At 28.7% G+C, this 18,137-nt stretch overlaps 1 protein-coding gene across 1 annotated transcript in view; it reads left to right on the top strand.

Annotated features, from left to right (window-relative positions):
- The window catches only part of LOC107456428 (tyrosine-protein phosphatase non-receptor type 14-like), a 59,217-nt gene that overhangs the window by 17,119 nt on the left and 23,961 nt on the right, over positions 1 to 18,137 (top strand). Inside the window, exons 7-13 of the mRNA XM_071185893.1 lie at positions 6,117 to 6,436; positions 6,542 to 6,609; positions 10,731 to 10,884; positions 11,511 to 11,888; positions 13,212 to 13,430; positions 15,303 to 15,428; positions 16,258 to 16,317. Coding sequence (XP_071041994.1) covers positions 10,840 to 10,884; positions 11,511 to 11,888; positions 13,212 to 13,430; positions 15,303 to 15,428; positions 16,258 to 16,317 — 828 coding nt within the window. The 5' untranslated portion in view covers positions 6,117 to 6,436; positions 6,542 to 6,609; positions 10,731 to 10,839. The remainder of the gene's footprint in view (positions 1 to 6,116; positions 6,437 to 6,541; positions 6,610 to 10,730; positions 10,885 to 11,510; positions 11,889 to 13,211; positions 13,431 to 15,302; positions 15,429 to 16,257; positions 16,318 to 18,137) is intronic.

Consider the following 18,137-nt stretch of genomic DNA (forward strand, 5'->3'; position numbering starts at 1 on the left):
AATTTGAATTCAAATAAACATGTAATTCGTTAAACCTATTAGAAATGTGCTATAGAATAAAATCTTAAAGTGTAACAGCGCGACTGAGACTCATTTTTCAATGAATGACTAATAACAATAATAAAACAAATAAATTCGTAATATATAAATTTGTGGAAAAAAAAGCGCTTTAGACAAAACACTAAAATGGAGATCTATCAGCAAAGACTACTCACTTCTGCCTAGCTTAAGGTTATTTCAGTTTCCGTTTTTAAAAGTGCTATATGTTACGCCACCTCAGCTAGATTTGGCATATGACATTTTTAGCGGCAATCATTGGTCGATTTTCTAGCGTTGCCATTCGGGGAGTTGTAATGAGGCTTTTTTTGTCGCCGTGTAAGAGAAATATATATATAGATAAAGGATCATTTTAATTGAGTCTGAATTTTATTCATCAATCCAGTTTTTCTGGCACTAACACAAGTAGCATTTTTGCAACAAGAAAATGACACCAACTGAAATTAAAATCGTTTGTGAAAATTATATAATTTCAATAACATTTTGAAGTCAATGGAAACAGAAAAGTGCTCAAATTCTAACCAAGCTATATGCGTTTGCATACCAATGGTGAGGATACAATTGTTTATAATTAGTAAGTTGTTGCTATTGTGATGGAGATCTGTGAAAAGCACACAATGTGATGCTTTTCACAGACACATGTGAAAAGCATCACATTGCGTCTGTTGTTTACCTACACAAAATTTTTGAACAAGGTGTTTTTTAATCTCTTCAAAGAAGAGAAAATTTCCACAAAAACTTCAAATACTTTTTTTCTGACAGCTTTGATAAAATTTTGAAGTTGAAATTTTTAATTATAGGATGTATTCCTCGTTGAATATGTGGTATGCTCATTATAAAAAGACTTTTTAACATTAAATTAGCCATTTATTAAAAATTAATTTAACTGTCAATCTTGGAATCTCGTTAAATAGAACTCGTATTGACTGAATTCAGGTATTTAAGAAAAATAAATTTTTCTTAAATTAGTTTATTCTGAATTTTTTCTTTTCTTTTTTCACCAGCTGAAAACAAATCACAGAGTGCAATTCGAGACTGTCATGAGTCACTAGGCATAAATAGTTTCATTGGTCTGTTGTTTCATTACTTTTTCCTACAGATTACATGTCATGGCAACATTGTTGCATAAAGATATATTTTGACATAAACATGGATTTCTATGCTTGCAAATAACTATATTTATAAGCTCCATGATTATAACTACAAATTAGTTTGTTGAGAAATGATCAAATAAGCAAAAGCATAATGTACAGGAGAGAATAGTGTTTTCCTCACTTCTTCACCCAGGGTTCCCACGGTCCTTAAAAGTCCTTAAAAACTGCTTAGTTTTTATTTTGAAAATTAAGGGCCCTTAAAAGTACTTAATTTTGATTCATGGTCCTTAAAAGTCCTTAATTTCTAGTATCACTAGTTCCTTGGAACAATTTTTTTATCTTAGGAAAATATTCACAGGTAAAAAGTAGGTCTTTCGCCTAGAATGAGACCCTGCATTGAGGGTAGAATATTTTGAATGCGTGTGAGGGTAGGGATTACAAGCAAGTGGAAAAAAACATGTCCTTATTTTTTTTTTCTTTTATTAATTTTTTCATTAAAATATTTCTTTCTGGATCACTCTGAAAGAAAAAAATTTAGTGTGGGAAGAGGGGAGCGTGATACTGCAGGTGGGTAGAGATCTTGACTTATTTTTAGACAGTACTTAGAGGTACTTTATCAGCTGAGGAACTGCATTGACCTTCTACATCCATAGGTTTCGAGAAATTTAATTCTTCTGAAAGCACACGTGGTAGCTTTGATGCTTCATTCAAATGTGAAATTGTTAGAAATGCCAGGAAAGTGTGTTTTTAATAATTTATGGACACTTGATGAAAAATATAAGGAATGGCTAACAGCATCTAGTGATCATCGCAAGGCAAAGTGGATTTTTTTCATTGTATCAGATTTTCTTCTGAAATAGAATTTTATAAATGACTCCATTTTTTTAATATTAGGGATATTACGAATATTCGGCGAAGTATAATTTTAATCAGAAAGTCGTTTTCTCATCGACACTTTTTTTTTTAAATGAGTGAAATGTTTGCTTTCTGTTTTCACTTTTGTTGGGTTTTTTTATTCCATAGCGGCAATTAACATTATTTAATTGCCGCTATGATTTTTATTGGGAATTTAACAGCGTTTCTGATATATTTTATCTCCACTTTTTCTTTTAAAGTTATACAGATAAATAGATAACTGGTAAAATAGAAAATTGAATTTCTACGTTGCAAGTTTTGTCTTAAGAATTTAGGAAAATTTTCTGTTTCTCTTTTGCTTTTTTGATTAATTGTGTTTTTTTTATTTATTTTGATAGCATATTTTAAAGAGCTTCTTTTTCGTCATTTTTTCTAAAAATCCGGCGATGGGAAGCACTTAAAGTGTATTTTTCAACGTTAAATTTTTCTTATAAAAATTGAGAACGATTTTTTTGTTTTTATTTCGTTTGGCTTTCCCATTTTTTTTATTTTTTAAAAAAAGCTCTTGTATTTGTTATGATACGGCAATTTTAAAGAGCGCTGCTCTTAGACATTTTTAAATCGATGTATCGCTATTTATCGACTTAATGCACATATCGGCACGCCGATATAATTACTTTTATTTTAAACAATGCATCAGGAATCTGATCTAAGACGCTCGCGGTTTAACGTGCTAGGATTCTTGCCTATGCTAACACTATCACCGCTCTGACGAAGACTATTTTGATTTCGTCTAGCTGCGAAGATGTTGATTACATTTTTAGCTACGAAGATGATGTTCGTTTCGTGATATTGAATAACGAAGAGTGAGGATCAGCGTTGAAATATAGAACGCGATGCATAGTTTCCTTATGCGCCATTTTTGACCTTGGGATTTTACGTTTCTTGAAGATTATTTTCAGCGGGACTTATCTTGCGTTCGCTGTGCGTTTTATTTCGACTTGATATAACATTTCAAATAAATTATTTTCAGTGAGACTTTTGCTACTTAGCGATCGTTGCGCATTATTTCGTCACTTTTTTTTCTGTTTGGATTTAACGTTGTCAATTATTTTCAGCAGACCCACTGTTACTTGGCGATCGTTGCTCAATCGCTGTTATCTTAAATTTTCGTTCTGAACTTAATATATTACTGAAACGAAATCATGAATTAAAAAAAAAAGATTCTTTATTGATTTTTTTAAAAGTGATACAATTTAATATTTTATATATTTTGTATTTAAGTAATTTATATTTTGTCATAGAAAGTAAATTTTTTTTAAAATTTATTTAATTCACGTTGCACCTCAGAGCCCAAGGAAGAAAACTGAGATTGGCACAGTAGGCCTTGGCCCTCTATGGGCTGTCGCGCCATTGAGTTTAGTTTTTTAAATATAATAATTTGATTAGTTTTTAAACCAATAAATTTTCAGTCCCTTTTAGTTTAAAAAAATTAGAACAAAGCCTACATTTAATTAATTTGCTTTTATTTTTGAGGAAATTGAAACAGAATTTGCGTTCTTTCTTTCTTTTTTTTTTTTAATTTGGTTTTTAGTTAAAATGACTAAATTTTTCTAAATTAAGTAAAAAGTTAAGCAATGTTTTAACGCTTTTCAATAATTTAACAATAGTGCTCTTAAATATAGAATATATATATTTTTAAAAATCCCTTCAATACATGTTCGTTTAATAATTTGTCAGATAGTGAGTATTATTTTTAAACATTTAAATCTTTAGTCTATTTCATTTTCAGAAAGGAAAATAATAATAAATAAATAAAAAAACTTACATTAAAACCATTTGACCATTAGTCAATACAACTTTATTATTTTAAATAAGTAATTAACAAAAGCCTAACAATGTTTCAAAAGCACATTTTTTTTTCAACAAATAATTTAAAAAATGTTTTATTTAAGTGGACATTTTCTTTTTTTTTTAATTTGTAATGTATGTAAAATATTTTGTAACAGTTTTATTATTATTTTTAAAAAATCTAAGTCGTTTTTAATTTTAAAAAAAATTTAAATAAAGCTTGTGTTTGTTTTTACTTTAAGGCAAGTCAATCCTTAAGACAGTCTTAAGTCAATCCATCTTTATTTTAATTGAAAAAATTAAGCAATGCTATTGATGTTATAGAATAAATTTTTTTTTTAGAATTAGCATTTTCTTTTGTTATAAATTTATTTTTGATTGATTTAAAGATCTCTCATTGATAAATTTCAAACATATGTTAAATTGCGATACATCGCGATGTCTGACTGACGATCAATCACGATATAAAATTTCTTACAATGCCCAGGCCTATTTTTACATAAACAATAAAAATTCTTAAGGATTTTTTTTTAAAAATGTTGTTTGATCACTGGGTAGGTGGCCGTTTTATTTGGCCAGATATTTGACTATTCGACCAAATCACTATTCATTATTCCCTATTTTATAATAAGTAATATATATATATATAAACCATATTTGCATCCAATTTTCATTGCCTTTGATTTATTTGACAAATTATTGTTTTATAATTTCAGACAATACTTTATTAAGAACAAATTTTTTTTATCGTCGATTAATTTAGTTCCTTTAATTTCTATACAAGACACAATACTTTTTAATTGGAGAAATTCTAATTCCATCTTTTTTTATGAATGATGTTTCTGATTCCACTATGTTTTGCTGTTTTTTTCCCTTCATTCACAATAAATTTTGTACTTAATGAATTATTTCATTTCATTTTCAATTTTTAGATGGAATTTTTTCATTTTTATTTCAATTGATCATTACATCCTGCCTTGTCCTGTGTTTCAATATTTATGTTAGCACTTATTTTAATTATCATTTCTGTTTCTCAATTCTTAATTTTAATTAATAAGTTTTCCTTGTAGTTTATTTATTTCTTTTTTCCTGATTATTAGGTACTGAATATATTCTGATTTTAATCATTAAATTTTTTATATTTTGTGATTTTAATAAATCTTTAGCTTATTATAATTAGATTTTACTTGGTTTAAAATAATTGTCTTAACCTCAATAAACTTATATTTGTTAGTTTCTTTAATGTTAGTTTCTTTTTATTAATTTAATGAATTTACCATCTTAATTTATATATTTCTATCTGTTAACACAATTTCTTTCTATTTTTAAAATAGAAAATTTTAATGTTTAATCTGAATTCTTTGAGTTTTTCTTTATATTCTTAAAAGCTATGTGAGGTGATTAAATGCAATTTAATCTTAATTAAATACAGATTATTTGTATTAAACATTTCTTTATTTAGTTTTTTTTTAAATTTTTTAAAGGATGACTGAGTTGAAGAAAAGCTATTCCATTTTTTTTATCTATTATTATTAATCTATGATGTTTTATTTGATAATAAATAATCATTTTTAAGGTCCTTAATTTCTACAAAAAAAGTCCTTAATTTTTTTGATAAAAGTCCTTAAAAGTGCTTAATTTTTGCTTTGATAAAAGAGTGGGAACCCTGTTCACCCCATACTAACCTTTACTACTACTTGCATTTACAGTTGGTAATATGCTTACATAAACACTAGACATAATTAAAGGAGCAATTGATACACCTTTATCTTATAACAATCGAAATGAGAACAAAAAAATCACTTCTTTCCTTTATGATGAACAAGAAAAGTATCTTTAGAATATAATTCTGCAGAAAAAAAAGGAGAAAAAATTGTTTCCTTTCGTATTTTTTCCAGCTATTTTATTGCTTCAACTCTTTCTTTACTCTGTTTTTTAAATTTAAGATATATTAATATGAAGATGCAGAGTATAACAGTTTTGGTTACACCTATCATTTCAATTAATGTTATTATAATGCTTTTTAAGTTTATTGTTGAGTTTTTGAGAAAACAGTAACTTCGTTAAGTCATGAAAAATTCGTGGAATTAGTCGTGAAAAAGTCATGATGCAGCAGATGAAATGTAGCAGATACCCTGTAAATAAATACCCTTTCATAACTGTCTTTTGTAAGCTAATGTTGCTTAACAAGAGGTCCTTAAATCAGTAGTTGATTGGCTTTATTCGAAATAAACAATTTTCACCTTACTATTGTTACAGATGGATTAGGTGTCTATCACACTGATCAACCTTTTAACGAAACTGTTCAACCATTGTCCAATCATCTGCCTCATAACACTTCTTGGAAGGTTCTCCTACCTCCCATATCTGCACGCAACAGTAACTCTTGCATTTCATCTACAAATGGAGATTCTGCTCACTCGATTTATTCGCAGTCGGCCCTCCGACACGCGTCTTCGTCCCATTCATCACAGCATCCAGGAGACTGATACGAAACCTGTGTCCTCAGTTTTACAAGTTGTCCTATAGACAAGCTCCAGATTATGACACTGCAGTTAAGTTAAAATACGCCTTCAGAGGTATGGATTTGTAACATTTTACTTTTAAAAATATAATGAGCATGACTAAAAATTTATGTAAACTCTTGCTTACAGAATATGCATGATCATATGAATGATTTTCAGGGTGATCTGTGGGGGAGAGGAGGATTTATTTTGTCAAACTATGAAAAAAGATATTGCTGAAAAACAGGGTATGTAGCATTTGTAAGAGATACTTAGAGGTTCTTATATTTGGTTTTTAAAAGCCCTTAAATGTTTTTTTTTTTTGAGATGACAATTTTCAGTGAAAATGAACCACTCATGGGTAGGCATTCACATACACTGAGAACTGGGTACGCATTCCATACAAACACATTCATTAAGCTTGTAATAAATGCTTAATTTTTTTATAGTGTTTATATTTTTTTTTTTTTTGCAATGATAATGCTCGCAGTTATACATTCGTGTACACTGAGCAGGATTCATTGAAAAGGATAGTATCAGGATTTGTAGTTGTCCTGATATTTATGATTTTCATGATTAAAAATTTGTCCTGATTTCTAATTTTTAGCGTTCTGTCCTGATATTCCTTAATTTATTTTTCTTACTCACTCTGACTCACTTACTACATTCAGAACTTTCAATTTCGATGAACACGAGATTTGAAAAGAATCATCTGATTTTTTTTAATTACTTTCATTTGAACAATTAAGAAAAACTAGTCTTCTCAATATCAAAAATGGTGAAAGCTAGTAGTTGAGAAAGTGAAATTCTAAACAAAACTGAAATGGAGTTAGCTACTGCTTCTTTATCTTCTCCCCAACAAAATGAAGGAAAAAAAATCATGAAGAAAAAAATTTAAAAGAAAGTAACTAACAGTAATTCTAAGATGAAATACATATTTTTACATAATTCAATAAGGTAAATATTAATTTAAGGAGTAGAGTTAGCTACTTCACATTAAATATAGTTCTAAAATTGTTTAAAAAATAGTTTTTATGGGGCTAATAAAATCAATAATTAGGTTTTTTTGCCAAAAATAAATTGTTTATTTCACCATAATAAAAATAAGTTATTTATTATCATGATTATGTAAAAAGTTTATTAATGTCTTTACTTTACAATGCTTTAATTTTAAATGTGGTAATTTATAAGAAAGACTGTCAATAATAGGTAGAAAAAAAAATTTCTTTTATGTGCTTAAAAATATTTTTTGAGCGTTTAAAGGGTGCTTATTTTTTATTGGAAAATTTTGATCAAGCACCCTGGAAAAAAATTTGATTGTAACAAAAATGTATACCAACTCGAAAAAGTAATTTTGAAATGTAGTACTTTCAGAAATGAGGTATCAGAAAGATGGAAAAAGAGAGTCCTCTTTTTATTTTTAAAATATACATTTTTAAAGTTTATTTTAACATTTTTTAATTACTTATGCCATATTGACTCACTGTCTAAAAATATTTTGAAAAAGTTATTGTAACTTAAAAAAGCAGAATAATATTTGGATAAATTTCAACCTGAAAAAACTTCCTTGGAATTATTAGACTCAGTGAATTTTCTGCTTCATTATCTGTAGTTTGTTCCTAGAACATAATCTTACTTGTACAAATTTGTTATTAATATAATATAGCAGTTGTTTTACTTTGTTAATAAAACCATAATTAAACCAAAATAGTTTGAGTTTAATTTTGGGCACCCCCAAAAAATTAAACTCCTGATTGTTCTAGCTCGGTTTCAAAACAAAACCTTACATGTATGGATTGTTCTTTATACAACATAATGGACATAACCAAAAAAATTTAAATTCCTGTTTATCAGTGGTTTGGTTTTAGAACAAAATTTTTCATATATAAAATTGCACTACTGAAAATAATGTAAACTTATGATTATTATGGTTTTCAGGACCTTTGTGTATCAAAGGCTTTAGCGAGTTTTATTAATATTTTGTCTGGAATCTTTTTTTTCATGTGTATATAAAATTGTTTTTTTTTCTCTTCTGATTTGATTTTTGGACAAATGATTGTATGCGTAAAATTGTTATTAAAGTTGTATAATGGGTTTGATCAAAGACTCCTGGTTATTTTTGTTTTGTTCTTGTTAGAACAAAATCTTGCATGTATAAATTGTTATTAACACAACATCATGGGTGTAACAAAAACGATTTGAACTCCTGATTATCTGGGGTCTGGTCTTAGGACAAAATTTTTATCTATGTAATTAACCTTCTATAAGCACAACTAAAAATAATGTAAACTTCTGATTATTATGGTTTTTAGGACCAATGTGTATCAAAGTGTTTAGTAAGTTTTATTGATGTTTTGTCTAAGGAAGATCTTTCCCACAATATTTCATTCTAGTGAATTCTGCACCATGACATTTTGAATCTGCGTCTTATAATATTTTGTTCAAAAGAGATAACAATATTTAGTCAGGAGTAGTTCTGTCGAACCATATTTTTTTCTTGGGGAGATTTTGCCTGACAATGTTTTTAAACGACCACATTTATTTACCAGTCATCCCATGAACTTCAATTTTATTTTGTAATTTTTTGATGATGATTAATTCTTTTTGAATTTAAAAATCTTTCTTAAGAAACTGTTAGTAATAAATGGTTTTGATTATATAAAACACACTTGAGTTACCAACAGGGTTTAATAAATTTTAATTTGGTCACAATAACAGTTATACTGGTTACACCTAAAAATAATTTTAAATTATCTTTTCAAACATAATTTTATCTTTACAACTTTCGTTATTTGTGATAGAAATTTATTAATTATTTTTTAGTGTATTGAATTTAATAATGCCTGCACTTAATTTATTGTTTGTGACTTTATTTAAATTATTAGAGACTGTACTCATTTTTTCAGTAGTAATTAATTCAATGGCTTAGAGTGTACTTAATTTAGTTACAAAATTAAGTCAGAAACTGTCATAAAGTTCATATGGTAATTTTTATTCAGAAAAGTACTTTTAGTCTAAAGCCATTGAAGGCATGGGAATCATCCCCTCTGCAGATAATCAAAGGAGCGATGGCATGTCTTTGGATCAGCCTCAGGGGTGTTTCCCAGACTGTCACCAATAGCCCATTGTGCAACTCCATTGCAGCTTGAAAAAGTACCTTACTAAAACTATTGTGTAATTTAAATTTTAGAAGAAAAATGTTGGAGGGTTGTTTTACCAAAAATGCTCTCATGAACAATTTGAAAATGTGACTTATAATTATATTGCTCCAAGCTCTATATCTTTTTTTTTTTTTTTTTTCGGTTTCAATATTTTAGACTTCTTTTTTAAATACTGTAAAAGTTTTTTTTCTGCTTTATTTTTATTTTTAAAAAATTAATCAAGTAACATTAAAAAAAAAAAATCAAGGTTTATTCCTACTTAGGTCAACAAAGAAAATTTTTTATTTTAGTTACTTTTTATTATATAATTACAATTTTTTATCCCATATAAAACTAAGATTAATGAGTGGATTAATGTTTAAAAAAAGCTGTATTGACATCAAGTGTCATCATCCACTACAAGTTTTAAAACAAATGCATTTGAAGTTGAGTGGATAAATAAAAAGATATTTTATTAACGATTGAAAAACAAGATATATAAATATATTTATAGGGAGAGTTTGAATTAATGGTAGGAATTGAAGGAAAAAAAAAGGCTTGTGGTAACAGACAACTATTAAAGTATAAATTTGGTGACGTGAACCACACGTGCTACCACGTAATATTCTTTATTGAATTTATCTGACAGCGAATATAAAATAATTAAATATTTAAGTTTGCGCAAGAAACCATTTATTTGTACAAATAATAGTTATAAGTTAGAAACTGTCACTGATGTTTTCTTTGAAATAGGTGAAAAACTGAATAGCTTATAGCTGAATATTTTTTGTGTACATTTTATTTTGAATAAGCAAAATTACAATGGCTTAGAAGTTTTTTAATGGGTTAAGATTGACCTGATATCTATTAAAGACTCTGTCCATTTTCAGTTCAAGTTCTTCATTACACATCTGTTTGTTAGATTATTGTATTCTGTTCTGTGCAAATTTTTTAATACTGTTATCACTATTACAGTTATAGCACTGGAGATATGTGTGCTAGTCATTTATATCAATCATCCCCCACATACAATCCTGTCGAGAGCGTACACAATAACAACAATCTCATAGTCAGTACAAAAATTATGTTGATCTCTCCCTCCTTGTTATGTGTGACGGATACAAGGTAGATCCGAAAATGCTTTTTAGGTTTTCTATAAGTTGATTTTTCTTCTACTTGTTTCATTATCATTATTGTTCACTTATATTTTTGTTTCCTTCTTATTTCAGGAGCGGTCGAGATCCTCCTGTTCATAGGTACAGTTCCCCTGATCTTGCTATTCCTCATGAAAACACCTCAAATTCTCTCCATCACTTCAAACCACCACCTTATCCTTACATGCAAAGATCTAGCTGCAATACACCTGATTTAACTAGAAACAGTGTATTTTAATTTTTAACATAATTATTATTACAATTCGTAATCAATTTTATTTCCTTACTGTTAACCGCTTTCACTGATTATCCCGAGTTATCTTGGGTATGTTTATATTGCAAATATTTAATATCACGAGTAAACTCGGGCACGTCAAAATTCGTCAATATGTTTTTATCACCTTTTTATTCGGACGGAAGCAAAACAAAAAATAATAATAATCTGCTGTGATTGGAAGTTTGCCAATTTTCGTTTGAGAGTTTTGCTGCTTGCGGAGCTGCAGACGTGTTTTGTATGCACGATGGTTGAGGAATTTACGTAGAAAAAAAGTGGTGTTCGTGAGTGAAAGTAGTGCAGATGATGAAGCTGTGACCATATACAAAGACCGATACTTAACTTTTTCCATTTGCCCGAGATAATTTGGGATAGTAAACTGATGGTGGATTAAATATTTTTTACATATATTAAAAATAAAAAAAAATTAACTTAGAACTTGTGTATTATGTTTTGTTTTAGTTCCTTGTATTTATTCATGAAATTAAAAAAAATGTATTGGTTTTTTGCTTTTTTTTTTTACCTAACTTTTAAAACCTAACCTTTATGATACTCCGAGTGATGGTATCTCCTCTTTGCAGGTCGTTTCAACCAATCCGTCGGCAGTTCTGAGCAAACCTAATTTGCCTTACAAGATTGCTTTGGTGGGATGTGCCAAAGTCGTCACCTCCAATCCGATTCAGCAGCAGACCGTAGCCTCCACTAAGTTGGTAGACTCGCAAAACAATCTCCCCACTCACTCCTACGAGAACTGCAAGGCCTCGGAAGCCGAAGGGCCGACCAGATTCGCCATCAGGAGGGACAGCAATCGACCTTCTTCCCTCAAGATGGAAGGTGGAGAGGAGGCGGACCCCCTGATGGGACCTATGCTTGTTGCAGCTATGAATGGACTCTGTTTGTCTAAGCCAAATTTTTTGGCCCCCACTTTGAGTACACTCAGTATTCCAAATGATACTAGGGTATGCATTTCCTTCGTGATTAAACATACTTGACAAGTGTCCTGTTTTTTAATGAAGACTTCTGTATTTCATGACTATCTCTTGTTTACCCGTATATTCTTAAATTTCTCCCTTTTTGTTGAAGAAACTTTAAAGAAAAGAAAAAAATTGGCAATAAAATATCTGCTGATAGCAAAAATGCTTCTCTTATTCCTCAACAGATGGTGCTATTGCCTGTACTCCAGTATATTTGAGTGTTTATAGTTTCATTAATTATAAATCATGGTTTTAAAAAAATCTTCTTTGAATTAAGATTTATTGACACAATTTTTTACTTCGCTAAGTGCTTATATTATTTCTAATTTTGAATTTCTCTTTTTGACTTACATGATTATTCATGACGTGGCAAAACTTAACTCGTAGTCTAAAATTGTTGCTAGTAAAATCTCCGTTATTTCATTTCTCCAATGTTGGCAGGTATGATTAAAATATAAATAAATTTCTAGGGTGCCATTTTTGTACTAAGCAATTTTTATTATTCTTAACTGAATTCTTTTCAGTTTGTCTGCAGTAAGAACTCCCCCCCCCCGCCACAAACTCTGAAGCTGTCTGCTACTATGAAAACAAGAATAGTGCATTTCAGGGAGGGTAGCTTCTCTTCACTCTAGGGCTAACAAAATAGACTGAAGAAAGAGATTCCCTTTCCCTCACCCACCCCAAGCCAAAACCTGTCCTAAACAATGACCTCTCACTCCTACTTGAAATAGTTATACCTCGTTACCATAGTCGCCGCCACGGGTCCAGACGAATGGATAGGGGAGTTCTTACTTTAGACAAACTGTACAAGTCTTGTTTGTGTCCATATGCAAAGTTATTCAACACTCCAGAGGGATAAGGAAAGACAAGAAGACTGTCCTAGTTCCTACCCCATCGTACTCACATTGCCACGCTTTTTGTGACTGACTATAATAAATGCACACTTTCTTCACATTCAATAACAAAAGTACGTAACGTCTATTAACGTTTAGTAAGAGTAACGTCGATTTTTAAGAAATGAAGTAAGTATTTTCTGTCAATCTTTTTTTTTTATTTGTATATATTTATATATGTTAATAAATTCAATTATAATAGCTCATATATGAGTTAAAATAAACTTCTGATACTTATACCTACCAAGTTGTCCGGATGAATCCAGTCTAATTGAACAAAAGTCATTTAGGGTGATTTTTTTTCTCTCACTCTTTTCTCAAGTTGAGCTCAGGTTAAATAGTTAACCCTTAATTTATTTCAATATAAAGGACTAGTTCAAGAACCATTTTAACTATAGTTGTGATTTGCGTTTAGATCCAGGCTCTGGAGAGCAGGCTATCAGAAAGTCAAGTGTTTCTTGAGTTTGAAAGAATTCCAAAAAAGAAGCCCAACGCAGATTTCACGACCGCCCTCCTTCCGGAGAATGTTCTGAGGAATCGTTTTAAAGATGTCTTTCCCTATGAAGAAAACAGAGTTCGCCTCACTCCAACTTCAGAAAACAAAACTGGTTACATAAATGCTTCTTATCTAAATGTAAGTTTTTATTCATCATCTGAAAAATTAATTACTTAGTGTAATCTAACCCAAGTACATACCTGATAAGTCTCCTGTTTTTTAATGAAGACTCCTGTATTTTGCGACTATCTCCTATTTACCTGTATATTTTCAAAATTCTCTGTATTTGTGTAAGAAATTTTTTTTTTTTGTTAAATTTTGCCCATAAAATATCCTCTAATAGTAAAAATACTTTTCTATTCCTCGGCAGATAGTGCTATTGCCAGTACTGCAGTATGTTGAGTGTTTATAGTTTAAGTAATTATAAATAATGATTTAAAAAATCTTTAGGTTAAGATTTATATACGCATTTTTTACTTCACTAAATGTAAGTAATAATATTATTTCCAATTTTGAATTTCTCTTTTTGACTTACATGTTTATGCATGATGTATCAAAACTTTTGAAGTGAGCTTTGCTTCTAATTTTTGGTAGTTTAAAAAGTTCTTAAAAAAAGTTTTAAAATTTAACATTCATAAAATTTCTTGTATCATAATTCACTAAATATAAAAGTTCTAAAATTAAAAATAAACTTAATCCCAACTGAATGTTGAAGCTAATTTTGAGCTATAATGCATTTGTTTTATTTTAAATCATTTTAGATGCCATATAATTTTTTAAATTAAAATATTTCATTTGAATTTATATTCAATAAAATATGTATCATTTTTTTTATTTTTTACTTCATTCAGTAACATTATAGTTAATATATTTTAAAGTAAACTTTTTGTATTATGTGATGTGATAAAAAAATTTAAAAAAAAGTCATCTCTTCTTTTCCATATTTTTATTTTTTCTGCAGTTTTTTTCTTTTTTTTTTTTTTTTTTTTTTTTGATAAAAGGGAGAAAAAAAAATTTAAGCATTAGTTTAGTTTTCATCAGTTTTGAAGGAATTTAATGTTTAAAAGAATTTAATTTTATGCAAATATATTTTTATTTTGGCTGATAAAAAAGAATTAAACTAATACAAAAATAATTATTTAAAGAAATTTAATTTCAAGCATATATATTACTAAGTAGACTAATTAAAAGAACTGTGTCTAAAACACTGACATTTTGGTCATTGTTTTAAACACAGTGTTTGGTTGTATTAAAATATATAAATAAAATAAAATGAATAAATAAAAATTTTTGAAAAAAATGCCGAGAACATGTCTAGATACTTCAGCATGTAGCCCTTCATTCAGAAAGTTGTGTACCCTACTATATGAATTTCAATTAAAAGATTTTGATATTTTATTAAATATTTTTTTAATTTAATTTAGAAATAAAAATAACCCTTAACTAAACTTTAAATATAATTATTGTAAAATAGTGAGTTATTTCCTCAGTATTAAGATAAATTTCATTTCAATGTAGTTAATCAGAAAGTGTATACAATGTTCCAATTTTTTTCTCTAAATTCCACCTTTTCATTGCAATTTAATTACTTATTAATTAGTATTAAAATGTATAAATTAATATAGAATGAATAATTAAAAATTCCTGATTGTTTCTTCAGTGCTCTTTTCTCATATTATAATTTTTTTAAAAATTGTGCTAAGTCTGAAATAGAGCACATTTATATTTCTTGCAGAGTGCACTCCTAAGTCTATGTATGCCACTGACTCGTGACTAGAGATTTAAATCCAAAACTTGTTAATATCTTAATTATAGCCGTAGTGGCTCAGGGGATAGAGCGTTCGCCTTCAAATGAGGTGAGCCAGGTTCGAATCTCAGCAATGGCTGGTCAGTACCATGTAATTAACCAGTCAATACCCATGTAATTTATGCATGTCACCATTGAAACTATCATAAATATATAATTAATTATTGACTAGAGTTTTAAAATCGAAATACTTGTAAATGTAGGTGTCCATAGGATCCATGCAAAGGTTCTATATAGCTGCCCAGGGTCCTTCCTCTTCCCAATACAGCTTCTGGCAAATGGTATGGGAAGATCATGTCATGGTTATTGTCATGCTAACAGATGTTCAAGTAAGAAACTTGTTTAGTAGTATATAGGGCTTAAATAAACTCAAAACATAGTTTACTTATTAAATTTGTTATAAAAATTAATTATAAGAAATTTTTTAAAAAAGGGAAAGAATTTGAAAAAATCTGGCATTAAAAATATTTTTGAAAGCACATTTTCTTGAAACATAAATTAAATCAAGAGTTTTTATCAATAAACTTTTTATAAGCACTATTTAGTTATACAGTTTATTTATTTAATAATGATGCATTTATGTCATTTTTAGTTTCATTATTCCTAATTACTATATAAAATTCAGAGATGATTGTGGTCCTGAAAAATCCGGATTTTCGATTTTTCGTAAACCGTGATGCGGAAGTTTCCGGAAATCCTAGGTCCAGAAGTTTAAAGAAATCGTTGATCACATTTATGTATAAAATTCTTATATATTTTATTTAAAAATATTAGAACTAGAATTTATGATTGGCATCTCTTTCATTTGTACACAGTTTTTGGTAGAATAATAAATGTGAGTAGAGACAAAAGAGAACTTATATTTAGCTGCATTTAATTTATTTAGAATTTCATGTTTTGAAAATATCAGTGATTAAAAGTTTTAAAGACATTAATTTTTTTAAATGGGTCAATATTGATTTTACTAAAGAAATTTGCAGGATTTTCTACTTGGGCTCACAATGATCCTGAAAATTTGAAAACAAAATGATGACAAAATAAATTATAATCAATCTTTTACAAATTTGTTCAGTTTTATAGCTGTAATTGAATGGAGAAAAAAAATTTATTCATGTATATGAAAAAATTCCTGGTATAAAATGTGTTTAAAATATTTAGGAAGAAGGGCGTGAGAAGTGTTGGCCCCAAGAAGATGGTAATAAACTCCAAATTGGAGAGGTAAGTACAAAATTAGTGCTTTAATACTACTCTTGTAATGAAATAAACAAACACTATCATTTATAGTTTTTGAATCTAAAAATGTTGTTACATTTTTGGTGTTCCGAAAAGATATATTTATTATTTCTATTTTTAGTATTTTTTAAAGATTTTTTGTTCTTTTTTTCTGCTTCATTAATTTCCTTTTGCATGGTCATTTTTAATAAAATATTTAATAATAAATTCACACCTCCAGTTGATATAATATCTGGGTTGAAAATTTTTTTTTTCTATACGATTTTAGTGATAGTGAGATAAGTATTTTTGCCAAGGTTGGCAAGTTTCTGCCTAGGTGGTTAAAACCACTGGTAGAAACTGGTTAAAACTGGCATGGCAGAAACCCTTTTCTGCCACATTTGTGGCAGAAATTCAAAAAATGACATAAAACAGGGTGGCCAACCACCTGGAAAACCTGGAATTATCAGGGGATTTTTTTTATACTGGAAAAAACCTGGAAATATCAGGGAAATTTGGATAAAAACTTGGAAAATCAGGGAATTTTAAAGAAGAACTGGAAATTTTTTCTTTGATAATTTTTTTAATTTCACTAATTTAAATTATTTACTAATTTTCCTAAGCTAAATTATTTCATCCATTATACCCACTTTTTTTTTAACGGAAATGTATCGCCAAACCGTTGAAATATCATCAACTTAGCGATACTTTGCTTGCATCAAAATTTGCTCCATTACAGCTCTGTCAAACTAGAATACCACATAAAATTCTCCCACCGTTGCTAAACGAATGCAGAAACCTTTGACCGCTATGGGACTGTGCAATTTAGGAAAGATTCTGGTGGAGATGGAAAAAGGGATTAGGATATTAGCTTCTGTTTTTAAATTCTGTTCTTGGGCTGAATCCATTTATGGCTCAAGTTTGTTCCGATACTTTGGCGGTCATTTTTTTTTTCTATTTTGACAAAATGTTTTTGTATTTTTAACTTTATAAAATTCTCCAAAAATCGTTGGATATAATTTAATAATAATAGATTTTATATTGCACTCTATTTCTGAAAACTTTTCTACTCCCATTCAAAGAAATCTGTGAATTATTTTTTCTCAGCAAACCAACCAATCACACATTTTTTTTACAATCGCTAGCAGCAATGTTTGTCGATAAATTGTTACAATTGTTGCATTAATGCTAATTTTTTCTATTTCATTTTAACCTTTTATAACATACTAGGAGGCTCTGCCCCCTGCTCGCTAATGCTCGCCAACCCCCGAGAATTACTACGTAATTCTATGTGGTTCACGCCGTGAACCATGGCTCGCTGCGCTCGCTCATCAATGAACGCAATGTTCTAGCACAAAGACATAGCATATTATCATCAAAGACATAGTATTTTATCATCAAAGACATAGTATTTTATCATCAAAGACATAGTATTGTACTTATGGAGAAGAATTCTATCAATGTTCTTATTGGCTTTTAAGAAAGTATATTAGCTATTTAGATTGTACATAGTGAAAAAATCAAAACATTGGCTAAATGAGAAACATATTAGCAAAATAAATTATCAAATATTGCAGTTACTCACCTAAATTCAACTAAATGTGTATAATAAATTAGTTAATGCTAGAAATTCTGAAAGTTTTAGAAAAAAATTTTATTATTTAAAAATATAAGCTTTAAACCCTAACTTTTCCTTGTGAGATAATAACCCTCAAAAAGTCTTTCATTTTCAGGAACACAAAAATTTTTTTTATCGCCAAATGAAATATTTTTTGGTGATCAGCATTATTGAAATCAATTTCTATATTAATTAACATTTGTGATAA

Source organism: Parasteatoda tepidariorum, chromosome 9 (genome assembly GCF_043381705.1).
Source record: "Parasteatoda tepidariorum isolate YZ-2023 chromosome 9, CAS_Ptep_4.0, whole genome shotgun sequence".
In the NCBI taxonomy this organism is placed as follows: Eukaryota; Metazoa; Arthropoda; class Arachnida; order Araneae; family Theridiidae; genus Parasteatoda; species Parasteatoda tepidariorum.